Consider the following 15519-nt stretch of genomic DNA (forward strand, 5'->3'; position numbering starts at 1 on the left):
TATGGATTTTATTTCCAGGGTCATTGCTGGAAATAACACTGGGCACTAATAAAAAGTAAGTGAAAGCCCATTTTAAAAAGTGCTTTAAGTGCTTTTTTATGATTAATGTATATTCTATATGTTTACTCTAGAAATTTTTGAAAATACATATAAACAAAATGAAAATATAAAAGTGCCAGTGATCTATGTAATCAGAAAATCACTGTGAAGACCTCAGTGAAGATCCTTTCAATCTTTCATCTGTACTTGTACTCACATTGCTTGGATTTATGATATGCCAATATTATTTCATAAACTACTCTTTTCACTGAACAGCGTTTTTGCATGTTGTTAGCTTTTTGTTTAGACACTTGTGTAAAGTATGTAACTCTATTTAACCAGTTTCTTAATATTGGCCATTTTAATTGTATATGCCTTTTTGATACTATATACAATGTTGTGATTTCCATCTTAAGTATTTGAATGAAGTCTCCTCTTGATCCCTTGATCTATTCTAATGCCTGCCCCATCAGTAGATGACTTCTGATTCTTATCATCCTGCCATTTCCCTAATGGTACACTCATAGATATAGATAGCTATTTCTCTACAAATCTCTTTCTGGAGCTTCAGACCCATATATCCAACTACTTGTTCCTGTAGATTTTTACTGCCTAAATATCATTCTGAGTGATACACATGTCTCCAGCCATAAATGCACTTTCCGAGTTACGACAGCCATTTTCTCTCACCTGCATTACAGTAATGTTCTGCTAAGTGGTCTTGTTGCTTCAGCCGTGCCCCTCCTTCAGTCTAATTCCTTGCTGCAGACTATGCAGAGGCATTTTCCTAAATTGCAACACTGAGCAAGTCTCTCCATTGCTTAAGATCTCTCAATGGCTTCCCATTTTTCTTAAGATAAAGGCAAGGTTCCTTAATGTAGCAATCAAAGCCCTTTGTGATCTGACCCCTGTGTGCCCTACCATCCTTACCCATTGCCGCTCCCCGCACAATATCTGTGATGTCTTCACTCTAAGTTTCTTCTAGTTCCCGGAATAAGCACAATTCTCACTCACCTCAATATCTTTGGACATGCTCTCCCATCTACCTGGAACACCATTTTCTCCTCTCCTTTTGGAGCGAACACCTATGTATCCTTTAGATCCAAGATTAAATGGCAGATCCTCCTCAGTAAATCTTTCCCTGATGTCCCAACTTTGGGATAGGAGCCATATTTATGTGTTCCCACAACACTCTGTATATCCTCTGTCATTGCATATTTAATTATTTGTCTCCTCCACTAGACTAAAGTCCCTTTAGACATGGATATCTGTTTCATGTAGCTGAATTCCTAACATAGTGCTCAAGTTCCTGTTTCTATTGCTGTCTAACAAACCACTCCAAAATGTAGTGACCTAAAGTAATCTAATCATTTTATTCACAATCCCATGACTCAGGAATTCTGAAAGGATTCAGCTGGACAATTCATCTCCAATCCATATGGCCTTGGCTGCTTGGCTGGGGGTGGAAGATCTACTTCCAAGTTAGTTTCTTCACTCATATGTCTGATGTCTCAGTGCTCCTTGACCTCTGTCTCTTTCCACGTGGAGTCTTATCCTCCAGATCTCACCATATAGTATGGACTTCTCATAACATGGGGTCTCAGGGTAATGGCACCCCTTTCTTGGCAGCTGGCATCCAAAAAGACAGGAAGGGGAAGTTGCCAGGCCAGTTAACAACTACATTTAGAACTGGTGCATAGCCTTGCTTCTGCCACATTGTATTAAAGCAATCACAGAGTCCATCCAGATTCAAGAGTGTTGAACTCATCTACCTCTCTTGGTTGGAGAGTGGCAAGTTCTCATTTCAGAGTAGCATTTGGAAGGGGAGATATTGCTATGGACATTTTGCAGAATACAGTCTGCCATGGCCAGATACATAGCTTACATTAAGTATGTTTACCTTAAAATTGAATCCTTACCTGTCATAAAGCATAAAGCATGTTACCTAAGCTCTGTTTGCCTGTGATCTTTTTGGTATAATTCTAGCAGTCTTTAGCATGGTAGGTGCACAGTAAATGTTTAAAGAATAAATACATTGATTACATTTATATTTATTGATTAGGGGTGCAGATAGTGTGATACATTAATAAAATTACTGAACTTAAACCATTGTAACTCTGCAAGTCTAATTATAGAAACATTAAAGACCTGCATTATCATGAATATTTCAACTTTGGCATTATAGTGAACTTCTAGGGTATTCCATTTTTGTCTAAAACTGGGTAAACTAGGTGATCAACATAATAGGAATTTGTCTTCTCTTTTTTTCAAACAATTGCTTGGAAAATCATATAATTAAACTTATTCACATATATTGTTTTAAAAAGTAATTGATATACTTAACTTTATCGCAGTATAGTAAAAGCCTCTAGAAAAGTGAAAATTATGTTCATGTATGGAATAGATTTACTTGTTTTATTAATACAGATAAATTGAGGTAATAGTTACTATACAAGAAATTGAAGCTACACCAGTGTTAAAACAAAATCTCAAAGGTATGCATTTTTCTCCTTTGTCTTTTGCCTGATAAATGCTGTGTGGTGAATGGTATAAACACCTACTTTGATAAATTAATGACATCATTCCGCTTTTCTCTTGAACATGTTTATGAAGGCATCATTCTTGCAGGAGACTAGAGTGTTACGATACACAGTCATATACTTATACATTATTTCAGAAGACATTGAAACCCCTCGGGGAGAAATCTAGAGGGTTGAGGTTCATTTGCGACAAGTCCCACTTGAGTGCAGCATTTTGAAATGGCTTTTTGTTTTCCAATAGAATGTATTACATATTTCAACTGTACATGTTTATCACACATTCCCTGGGCTTGCCTTATTTACAGATGGTTTAAATAAATTTTTCTGTCTTTCTTCAACATTTGTAAGGGGTGGTTGTAGTTAAAAGCCAGCCCTTGTTTTACATGAAGATGTTTTCGCTCTACAGAATGTGAATTATCCAAACACAACAATGCTGGCATCCTTTCATAGTGAAGTCGGCCATTCTGCATCTTTCTTTATTGATGGTCAAAATAGTCCCCTTTGTGCTAAAAAGTCTTACATGTCTTTAAAAAGGAAGAAGTTTCTTGTGGTATTTTGGGTTTGTATGCTGACAAAGACTGTAAATTAACTTTTAAGTGTGGTATTTTATTGCATTCCAAATTAAACAATGGTTTTCCTCCTATGTGTATAACACTCCATATTGAAACAATTATCCATTTTAATCTCTTAAATAACTTCAGCTTTGGCACATTTTTCATATTTCTCCTAGTGCCACACACAGACACTTTAAAAACCACCCAGAAATGAAAAACAATGCATTATATTAAAGAATGCTGTGTGTACATACAACAGATATATACACATAATAATATATAATTACACATATGTGTGTGTATATGCATACTTTTTCAATGTAATATATTAGCTTTTATTTCTTGGTTTTTTAATACATCTGTATATGGCACATATCTCTCCTAGCTTATGTGTATACACACACACACATATATAATACATTTACACTTTTATATGTATGTGGAAGGTCATGCCCTTGGAAATAAAATTTTATTTTAAATTCTACATTTGATACATGTGATCTGTGGCAACTTTGGTAAGACCCTTAATCCCTCTGAATTTCAATATCCTACCCTGTAAAATGATCATTTGAAAAGTAACTCAAAAAGTTACTGAATTAAATGAGTAAATCTTGTAAAATATGCTTAGCTACAAAGTAAGTGCTCATTAAATGAGTTAATTGCAGTATTTTCAATAATCATTTATTTTTTAATGTTTTCCATTTGTATTGAACAGATTTGTCAAAGTGTCTCAATTCATTGGGATAGAAAGCAGAAAACATTTTTCTTCAAAAAATTCCCATGCCACCCTAAAAACTGTGCCATATCAAAGTTATTTTTCCCTCTCTATGGTAGAGATCTTGGAGCAGGTCCTACATGGTTTTAACTTTATTTAGATCTTGACCAGATCCTATAGGGCTTTGTTTTGTTTGCTTGCTGTTAAAATCTAGTTCTGTTAATTTAATTTAATGTAATTAATGTTTTTGTTTTTTGAGACAGAGTCTCACTCTGTCACTCAGGCTAGAGTGCAATGGCGTGATCTTGGCTCACTGCAACCTCTGCCTCCGGGTTCAAGTGATTCTCCTGCCTCAGCCTCCCGAGTAGCTGGGATTACAGGCGTGCATCACCACCATGCCCGACTAATTTTTATATTTTTAGTGGAGACGGGGTTTCACCATGTTGGCCAGGCTGATCTCAAACTCCTGACCTCAGATGATCCACCCACCTCGGCCTCTCAAAGTGCTGGGATTACAGGCATGAGACACCATGCCCAGTCAGTTCTGTTAATTTTAAAACCTCAATTGTGCATTCCCAGACGTCCTTTGCCAAATGTCCCTTTCTGTGGCTGTGGTGGCATGGAGAAAGTGAGCGTGTGTGCTTTTAAATGCCTCCCTCCACCTGCCTCTGCCAGGTGCAAATTCCTAGGGCTAAGACGGGGAAGATGGAATGAGAAAAGGGCAAACTAGATGTAGATGAGGATCTGGTCTTCTCCTTGGTTAGCCCTGAAGACTCTTCTTATCTCATCTTACTCTATGCGTATCTTAAGGGTGCTAAAGGAGAGGTGCTGACATGCACTTACCCCACTGATGAAGGCCTCAATCCTGGGCACCATCTCTAGGCATTTGCAGTTCTTCAGTGATTTATCCATATCTTCAGGTAAACTACCAGTTGATGGCATTCACGCTGTATCTCTCCCAGCCTCCCAAGCTGTGGCGGTCACCAGCTGACCCTAGACCCCAATCTCAGCTGCTCTCCAGCACTGGTGCTCAGTTTGGCCGCTTGTGTAGAATCTATCCTCTTTCCTTCTCAGGAGTGCAAAATTTGATGAGGTGTTTTAATGACCTTTCCATCTGAAAGTCCTCCATTATGCCATCTCTTTAACCTTGCTTAGAGAGTGTTAGGACTGTTGAGCAAGTCACTGACCAAGCAATCCTCCAACTAGAAATCACCGTGTCTTCCTTTTGTGAAGGCACTCTTTTAATTTAAGAGTTATTCTCTCAGCATTCTTCTCCCAGGGGGATGACTTCTTTCCATGAATCTTGCTTTCCACTAAAGTCAAAATGCTCTGTACCTTCTCAGTCATCTATTCCCTGTGGATCATAGCACTAATGTGTTAGTGGAAGGATGGCTTTTAGCTGTTGTTATTCTTCATGTCTGCAGAGTTGGTTGAAACCAATTAATTGGTAACTGTTTACCTATATTGTGGGAGAGTACTTCATTTTGTCCTCAACTCTGGTTCTTAAACTAATTCCAGGACTTAAGAAAAAATACCTTTAAATATTTTTTTAAAAAGATAGGATAACAATAAATGCAATAGGGTTAAAAATAGTTAATAATCTTTAATGAAACTCATAGCGAATAAATCAGAGAAAAATTACTCTTGGCTCCCGTAGCTTTTTTTAAATAGAATGAAATCTAAAGGAAATTATGTCATATCCGAATGTGTACTTCTTTAAATCTTATGAAATTTTACTCCTTATAATGAAGATGAATGACTTCATTCGCTTGAAAAAGTAGGAGAGGTGATAAAAAAGAAAAAAAAGGAAAGAAACAGATGTTTCTGGAGCACACTGTTTCAGGATGAACGTCAGTTGTCTTCAGTAATGATAAACTATGGGTAATGTTTGAAATGCTTTAGGACAGATACATATATGTATGTTTTCAAAACAAGTATTACTTTTCCTTTTTTAACTAAACGTAATCCAAATGATAAAACATAAGAAGGCTTAGTGATAACTGACTATATTTCTATCAAACTTGAATCAGAATGTAACCCAGTGGAGCCCCTGGTTGTGAAGAGCAACTCAATATAAAATCAAACTTAAATATCCCGTGATTTTCCGTTGTTTTTCTGAACATATGAGCTCAAAGAAAGGAAAGATCAAATCCGCATACTTGTGAATTTCTTGGGTAATTTGCCCTTTCGTGTCTTAAATACCAAGCTGAGCCAGACCTATTTCTTCACCTTCACACAGACGGCAGCCTGTGAGTCCTCCTCCACCCCCACGGCCGATTTCCCCTCCACACACCTATGGCTACATCTCAGGACCCCTGGTCTCAGATATGGATACGGATGCACCGGAAGAGGAAGAAGACGAAGCCGACATGGAAGTAGCCAAGATGCAGACCAGAAGGCTTTTGTTACGTGGGCTTGAGCAGACCCCTGCCTCCAGCGTGGGGGACCTGGAGAGCTCTGTCACGGGGTCCATGATCAACGGCTGGGGCTCGGCCTCCGAGGAGGACAACATTTCCAGTGGGCGCTCCAGTGTTAGTTCTTCGGACGGCTCCTTTTTCACCGACGCTGACTTTGCCCAGGCAGTTGCAGCAGCGGCAGAGTATGCTGGTCTGAAGGTGGCCCGGCGGCAGGTGCAGGACGCTGCTGGTGAGTCCTAACGCTTTTCACCAAGCTGGGAAAGAAAACTCAGCGCATGTATGTGTGTTGCTGATTCTCTCCTGGGATCTTATGTCCTATTTGAAAACCAACTATTCGTGCAGTCTGGTTTCTTTTTTAGTTTCCTAAGGAAATGACAGTCCAAGAATATGACTTAGTTGGATTATTCCCTTTTCCTTGACAAGGCTTTATAAATTATCTTCTGTTTAATTTTTTGTTTAATAAATCTTACATAATATGAGTGATAGGAAGCTACCTCATTTTTAGGATAGCCATAGCAAATATATATATATTACACAAATTGATATAATTTCTTTATACAGTCAATTAAATGAAGTTTGTTTTTTTTTTTAATGTATACCCTAATTTTTTTGTGTAGAACGTCACCAAAATCCAATTTATTGGGAGAGTTCTCTTACTTAAATAAAAATTCGGTAGGGGAAATAGATAAATATCCAAGTGGAACACTTTGACCTTTGGAAAATGGGCTTTTTATCCTTAATCTCCGTTCTCTTCATGTCCTCTTAAATTAATTGGGAAGATATGAAGGTATATGTAATGTGCATACATTTTCAAGCATAAACGTTCCATACTTACAGTAAACATTTTAAATATAATAATTGGGACAGCAAACTAATCCAAGTGCTTTTCATATTTTTCCTTTCATTGCTAGTAACCCATTTGTAATTACCATTTATTCATCTTTATGTTACAATTTATTTTTAATTATCTCCTTCTCTTCCCAATCCTGTTTAGAAAGTAAATAGTTCAAGAAAGAAAGGAATTTAAATGTAAGACGTTTTTATCACATGATTTTCATTTCTGTAGAATTCATATATACATTCCCATACATATTTTTGTGTGTTTGTATTTTTGATAGCCAAGAAAATCTAAATAATAGATTAAAAATGATCAGCAAGAAAGACATTTCGGAGAAGGAAAAGACCATCACAACAAATCGGTTACTGGTGTTTTACCATTTTATTTTTCTTAGTTTAATAACTACCACATTGGTAGTTTTCCATGGTCTTTTCAGATATTGGATTGGCTGTTATTTTTTATCAGGGTAGAATAGATTCAGAGAAAATGTAAATCACGTTGTAAAGTCATCTCTATATTTTATTTATCAAGAATGTGTTACAGGAAAAATATCTCTCAACTTATTATTGTAGAATATATATTTATTTTGGCCAGGCCTATATTTTATGTCATTCAATCAAATATTGTTTTTTATTCCTCTAGTAGCTGCTGAATGTAATAAACTATGCAAACCTAATTATCTTTCTTAATAAATAACATCTAACTTTACATATAGCTTTTATTTCCTCCTTATTTTTTAATCTTCTGTAAAAAATGGTGAAATTAAGCATCTCAAACCACTGCTTTGAGAATACATGAGAAAATATCTCAGTTTATTAAATGGACAAAACATGGAAATAGCATGGAAAATTCATCTGTAAATGACCTTATAGCTCAGGGTCTGTGAGCAGTGGATGGCCTTACACAGTAGAATGAATAATGGCTTCAGTCTCAGCCCTAATTCTCTGTTTTCAGGGATATGTAACTTTAATTGTAATAGTCTCCATCACAGCTAGACAGAATTTGATTTAATATTTTATTGTATTGTAATTTAGTGGCACTTCTGGTTTTCCTTGCGCTCATAATTTTAATGTACGAAACATGCATTGGCCTCTGCTTATTGCTGTATTCTTTTCAGGGAGTGTTGGTGCTTGTCATGTGACTTGAAGTTAATGTGAATGAATATCCAATCACATTACTTCTCACTCGGCTGCATTAATGTCTATCATTTAATATGCTTCAGTTATCATCTTTAAATGTGTTGATTTCACTATATGTAGCTTCTGTTTATAGCCAAAAGACATGTTGTCTAGGTCCATTTGAAGTTACTTGTGGTACGATAGAAAGTTCTGGATTGGTGACTGGAATTTCTAGAAACCAAAACAGTGAAAGTCAAATATAGGACCAATAGATCTCCATGGTCATGATGGATTAAATATGTTGTAGCTGTTGTAATACAGCATCTATTTAAGACACCAGAGAATGTGGGAGTTTTGAAATACGCCATGTCTAATTAGTAAATTCAATTCCCACTGGTACCTGGGATTATTGTTTCTCCAAAACCAAACATCTACGTCTTCTACCACCAAAAAAAAAAAGAAGTCTTGGAGGGATCACCTTGAGTATCCAGAACTTGCAAGTATTTAGAGATAGAAAAGGGATGTAAGTAATTTTTGGCAGACCTGAATATGTGAGCTAGATCAATTTCAGACCACCTGCAGAGAACACACGAGTCTGTCTTCAAAGCATACTATAAATATATGTGTAATTAAAATACGAATGCCATTAGTACTGTTCATTTTTCTTAGATCATGAATTTCTTAAGAACTTTAGCTCTTCTTTTGAAAAAGCAACAAACATTGGCTATATTATGCAAAAATTTAATTGCTATTTTTGGTTTAAGTATAACGTTTTAGTGAAGCTAATTGCAAAAATAATTGGAATACTTTCCTTTAACAAATATGTATCATGAACTTTATAGAATAACAGCACTGTGGTTTAAAACAAATGAAATAAGCAGAAAATGCTTTTAGGGTATTTTCTCCAGTAAATAGCAGAGTGACAGCAAGCCTATTATTTGCTAGAAGAGTTTGTTTAAGCTTTTTTTGTTGCTTTTCAGAAAAATTAGGGCTGTTTATAGTTTTAATGTTTTCTTTTTGTTGTTCCTGTTGTAATTAAAATTCACTGATGAGTTTGGCTTGGATTTTTTTTTTTTTTTCTCCTTAGGCCGTCGACATTTTCATGCGTCTCAGTGCCCTAGGCCCACAAGTCCTGTGTCTACAGACAGCAACATGAGTGCTGCTATAATGCAGAAAACCAGACCAGCCAAGAAACCAAAACACCAGCCAGGACATCTGCGCAGAGAAGCCTACACAGATGGTGAGTCCATTGACACGGATGAAAACATCTATGAATCTCGCCTATTCACCCTGCCTCTCTAGGGCTAGAAAATGCGTTCGCTGACATTAGAAATTACATTAAAAATTTATTAACAATCAGCTTCATATTACTTATAGAAGCAGTCTACTTACATATTTTGTCTAGCATTTCCTTGCAGTTTTCTAATAAGCTTGTTATTTAAAAAACAAAACCATTTGTAGATCCTTAATGTTTCTGAAAGTTATTTTATAGTTTCAAACAAATGGACATCACTATAGTTGAAGTTGGTAGTTGAAGTAATGTCATAGGTTTAACCTTTGTCAGATTTAGTGATAAATCCTCCAGAGTGTCCTCATTTTTTTATTTTACAATTTTTGCATTCAAATAGAAGACAATAAATGTATTTGAATCTTAATTCTAACAATAGTGGTGTTACAAACAGTTATTTGGGGCACCAAAAGATAAATCATCTTTCTTCATGCCTTCACATAACAGTATCCACTCTCACTGAAGAGGTAACGTTCACATTCTCGAGGGAGCACAGGACGAACATGCAAACAGTGTGATTTTGTCTAGAGAAAGCCTTTAATGAAAGTGCCTCAGGTGGCCCAGCATTTATTAAACCACCACCTTCTCATTTTATAAGACAACCCCACGGGCTTTGTTGGAAATTCATGTAAGATAAATTCTCTCAGACTCACTGCTCTTGTCAAGTTTGCTAAATTTGCTAAAGGGGTGGAGGAAGGAACTATGTTACAAGCATAGTTCCCCCACCTCCTGGTCCTCTGCAACAAAATCTGATTAGGACTTTCATTACCAGTCAGCAATTTTTCAAAAAGGGCATCGTTTGCCATTATCATATGAAAGCCTAATATTATAGATCCTTATCCAAGGTTGCAAGGAAGGTTTTCTGAGGTACTTCTCCCTATGATTCCTACCACTTGACAGAAGAATTTAATACAAAGCTCACAGCATGATGAGCACAAGTAATTTTGCAATGAGTGGCTGTCCATGCCATTATCTGTACTTTATTCTGAGTATTTTCTCTCACTAGCATCTCTCTGATATTAGACTACATTAAATACTGGCGTGACACAGCGCACCTGGGCCTCCTGGCTTCTGCCCAGGACTCTTTTGTTAGTGAAACTGAGCTGTCAGAATATTATCTGATTTTGAAGGGTTATTACAGTGGCTTTTTGCATGTTTGCCTCTGTGAAGGGACAAACACTAGGTATAAATCCCCCAGCTCTACCGGCAATTTTACATTTATGGGACCACTATAATGGCATTTTTCACGTTTTATGGCTGTTTTATCAAATTTTATTATCTAGAAGAGAGTGCTCCTCACTGAAAAACTGACCAAACAGCAAGCCTCGATGTAAACACATCTAAATTGAATACATAAGGGAGAAAATCTGGCCTAAAGCCTTGTGTAGATCTTTCTACCACTTATTTATAGTTGTTCAAAGGGGACTCTGGCATTGAGCGATGCTTTTTGAAAATGTTTTAAATAATGTAAGCATGCCAAGTTAACGAATATTGTATCACAGTTATAAATTACACTATGCTTGAAAATTGTCTGTATTTATTATCCCACGTGCTGTAGTACTTATTTCAGTGTTAATAATTAAATATAATTCTAACTAATCCCTGAATAATAACTATTAAATTGAATGATGATGCCTCCAAGTTATTTTTTAAATTAATTTCAGAAATACCAAAGACGTATATTGAAATATTTGTAAAACCAAAAGTGAATCTGAAATGTTTATTTGGATTTCTAATTGCTCATTTCACAAAAGTGATTATGCAAAATTATCATAGTGCATACTGCAATATAAAAGCCAATAATTATTTTCTCTGAGTCACAAAAATAGATAAAATGGAGAAATGACTAAAGCTAGTACAGCATTCACTTTCTTTCAGTATTTTGATAACTATCCTTCAAGTTATGTTTACTATACTAACAAGTCTTGAATTTTACGCTGTACGCTTATTGTTGGGTTAAAAAAAAAAAAGACACAAAATAACAATGCTGTGTCTTATTATATACATATCCCATCATGCATATTGGTTAATTGAAGTCATATAATGCAGATACTTGTTAATGCACTACATAAGAGAAATGTACACACTCTGGATGGCAGTGGTTGTGACACAGAGACAAAAGCCACTTTTTCAGAAATTATTTTCCCAAATTACTACACTGCATTTTTGGAAAAATATTCATAGACCAATTCATGAAGAAGCTTAATGGCAGACACAATCGGTACAATTTATTAAAAAAGAGAAGGGAGAGGAAGGAAAAATTTAAAGAGCTACCCATTGTTAAAATGTGAATCGAACATATTAGTAAGACATGAAGGATTTTGTGGGGTTTTTTTTCTTTTTAGTGAGCTAAATGTATGGATTATGATGGATGAGTTTGATTATTGTCAATACATTTAGGTGAACTATTGTTCAGAATATGGTTTATCAGTATTGATTTTGTAGCATCTTTACTTTGTTAATTTTGTTCAGATTATGACATTCCTTCGTAGGGTCTTTAAAAACTGTATAAAGAAGGATGAAGAGTGGCCATGTCTGAACTGATGAAGAGTAATCTGTGATGATCGTTCTCAGTTAATCCTTGTATTAGTTTGCTAGGGCCGCCATAGCAAAGTACCGCAGACTAGGTAGCTTAAAAAACAGAAATTTATTTCTTCACACTTCTGGAAGCCAGAAATGTAAGCCCAAGGTGTCAGCCGGAGTGGTTCCTTCTGAGGCCTCTCTCCTTGGCTGGGAGATGGCCGTCGTCTCCCTGTGTCTTCATCTGATCTTTCTCCGGTGTGTGTGTCCTAATCTCCTCCTTTAATGACACCAGTTATAACGGATTAGGACCTACCCTACTGACCTCGTTTTACCTTCATTACCTCTTTAAAGACTCCAAATACAGTCACATTCTGAGGTACTAGGGGTTAGGACTTCACGATTTGAATTTTAAGGGGGTACAACTCAGCCTATAACAGTGCACCAGCCCCTAACACCTGACATTGTGGCCAAAACTTGCTCTGTGGTCAAACCCAAGGCCTCGTAAGCACTCGGAGAACTCAGTGCAAAGGAGAGTATTGCATGCTACAGTCACGCTGACAGGCAGTATCTAATGATTTATTTATTTCATATTTGCCTCTTACAAGTTTAACCCAGATAAAGGGTAGGATTAGGATACATGAATATTTATTAGCCAGAGTCTTAATAAGTAAAAGCCAGGAATAAGTGCATTTCTAGGACCTTCTAATAGATTCTTTCCACCCCCTCTCTTCAACCTTTCTAATGCATTTACATAGTTGATTTAAAAATGAAATCTACATTATTTCCCCATTCCTACTTTTCATAAATTATAAATTCACCACCCTCTTTGGAATAATGTTATTTTGACTTGATTTATCATTAATTACAAGGTCTGAGGACTTGAAGCAGTTAAGTAAATAGAGTGCTAGATCTCTATAGAAAGTTAATGTTGGCAGACTTGTCTGAATGCACATGTTCTTCTATGTTACTTTACATGCATTATACTGTTATTTGGAAAGTCTTGTAGAAAGAATGAGTGTTTATACGATTACATAAAGTCTACACACACATACAAAACAAGTCCACAATCCCATTTGTGAAATCCAATTTGTACTACTCATGGTACAAATTGGGTGAAAGCACTATATATCACTATGTGGAATATAGAATTGTTTGTACCATAATAATCCCTGGCCTCGTAAGCAGGGATATCCCTGCTTGGTGATATTTTATAATACCTAAGAAAGAATTTATTTGGCAATCTGTTTATATAAGAAATCAAACCTGTCAACATTTCCCTCTCTAATTGCCATTAGATACAGTGACAAATATATATAGGAAGTTAGAATTCTTTAAATTGTCATCAGGTTCTCTTCTCTTTTTAACTTGTGTTATAAATAACACCTATCTAGAACATCTAGTGACAGATTTTGTCTCATGAGTCATGTATTCCCAAGACTTTGTGCGATGTTAAGATAGTGGTAGTCATCAGCTTTGATATCTTAAAGGCCCAGACATTTTATGATTTGATGAAAGTGGCAGTCATCGGCTTCCTGATAGTCTGCGTTTGCAATCCAATTTAAGTTTATAGCAAGCAGATAGTGCAGAAATAGTCGCTCACTCTCTCTTTTTCGTGGTGTGTTCTGAATTAGACCTTTTTCCCCTTATTGCCACTCCCAGGCTCAGTCTGAATTTAAAATCATTCTGCCTTGGGTCCCTTGGCTTTAGGCTACTTGATACAGCCTGTTTTCTAACTCTCTCTTTTTGGTTATCTTTAATAATAAGTAGAATCGAGGGAAGGGACATCATAGTACTGATTTTTATGTATTATTTTTTGAAAAATCTGTTAAAGTAGTAGACAAAGGAGGAGAAACATACACTTGTGACAGTGTCAATCTACGTTGCAAGACAAAAAACTTGATTTTGTAGACTCAGAGGGAAAATTAGTGCTGTTGGCTATAATTGGCTACCATTTTGGCTAAAATGTTGAGGCTACTTATATGATACTCGAACATGGTAAGCCGTGAAAGCCACTAACAAAGGAATGCAAGTAAAAGTTCGATCACTTTTTATAATCATTCCTAAGTAAAATGGCTGGTAGGTACTCAGATGGCAACTCAGACTTTCTGTTTTCAAAACACCTCCAATGAATTCTAACACCTCAGCTTTAGCATGCAAGGTCAAAAGAAAATAAGTTTCAAAAAATGTGTATTTATGGAACAAAAAAGTTTCTTTTTTTAAATATGTAATTATGAGAAATACTAGGTTAAAACTGATGTTTCTTAGGGCCATTAATTTGCTGTTATACTAAGAATCTTCAAAACACAATTTTAATATTTAACAGTTTCTCATGCTGGTACATGTAAAGGATAGTCAATGGCCCAATGTCAATAATAATAAAATATCTGGAAACAACCAGAATATTTCTCTAATATTGGCTAAAAAATAATGATGTAGTAATAGAATATAACATTACGCAAACTTTTCCAAAAAAGAGTAAAGCCCTATGTACACATATGGAAATCTGAATAACTACCTGGTTAGGCAAAAAAAGTGCAATCCATTCATGTTGGTAAAGAAGGAAGGCTGTCTGTGTGTGTGTGTGGTCCTTTTTATCTGGTCACCACATGTGAATGGGAAGACAGGTACTCTGTGTCATCCCGGGTGTGGCCATTTTCTATAGTCCTTGATGTGAACGGTGCTTCCTGCAGTTATGAGACTAGACAGCCCTGCTTTATAAATAACTTCAGGAATGATCTATAGAAAACCTTTCAAACCCATTACCTCTGCATAGTGAATCCTGGGGATTAGAAGTGGAGGTGGGGAGGTACGGAGGTTGTTCTTTCAATTTTAAATTCCTACTGAATTTTTTACCATGTAAATTTGTATTTTTTAATTTCAACTCTTAAGGGTAATTTTATAACACTAAGCATGTAATAGATGTTTTATGAATGTGTTTTAGTTTATTCTAGACATTACTCTACAAACGTGAAAACGTTACCATTTCTAAAGACATTACTTAAAAACATAGCTATGCTGATAATTCCAAAATCTCTGTATTTCTGGTTTTGATCTCTCCTGAAATTCAGATTTTATTTACAAATACCTGTTGTACCTTTCTATGTTGATACTCCAAAAGTTCCTCCTATTCACGTTTTTAAAACTGAACTTACACTCTTCCTTCACAAACATCTCCCTTTTTGCTGCATTCTGTACCTTCAGTGATGTTCTTTTCATTCACCGAGACAACGATGACAAAAATCCTAAAAGTCATCTTAGATTCTTCCTCCCCCCACCCCTGTACTGTATTTCGTTGATCCTGAAATAATATTGATTTTTCTCCCTTAATCTCAAACACGTCTTTTCCTCTCCATCTGAGCAGCCACCAATAACATTTTATCACCTATCATTAATTACGTGAGTTATAATAATCTCTTGACCAGGTGCGGTGGCTCGGTCCTGTAATCCCAGCACTTTGGGAGGCTGAGGCAGGCGGATCACGAGGTCA

General features: G+C 36.1%; 1 protein-coding gene across 1 annotated transcript in view; it reads left to right on the top strand.

The window, feature by feature from the left end:
• The window catches only part of ROBO1 (roundabout guidance receptor 1), a 1153604-nt gene that overhangs the window by 1126152 nt on the left and 11933 nt on the right, over positions 1 to 15519 (top strand). The window contains exons 27-28 of the mRNA XM_050779013.1: positions 6088 to 6494; positions 9309 to 9461. Of these exons, the coding sequence (XP_050634970.1) occupies positions 6088 to 6494; positions 9309 to 9461 (560 nt within the window). The remainder of the gene's footprint in view (positions 1 to 6087; positions 6495 to 9308; positions 9462 to 15519) is intronic.

This window comes from Macaca thibetana, chromosome 2, assembly GCF_024542745.1.
Source record: "Macaca thibetana thibetana isolate TM-01 chromosome 2, ASM2454274v1, whole genome shotgun sequence".
Taxonomy (NCBI): domain Eukaryota; kingdom Metazoa; phylum Chordata; class Mammalia; order Primates; family Cercopithecidae; genus Macaca; species Macaca thibetana.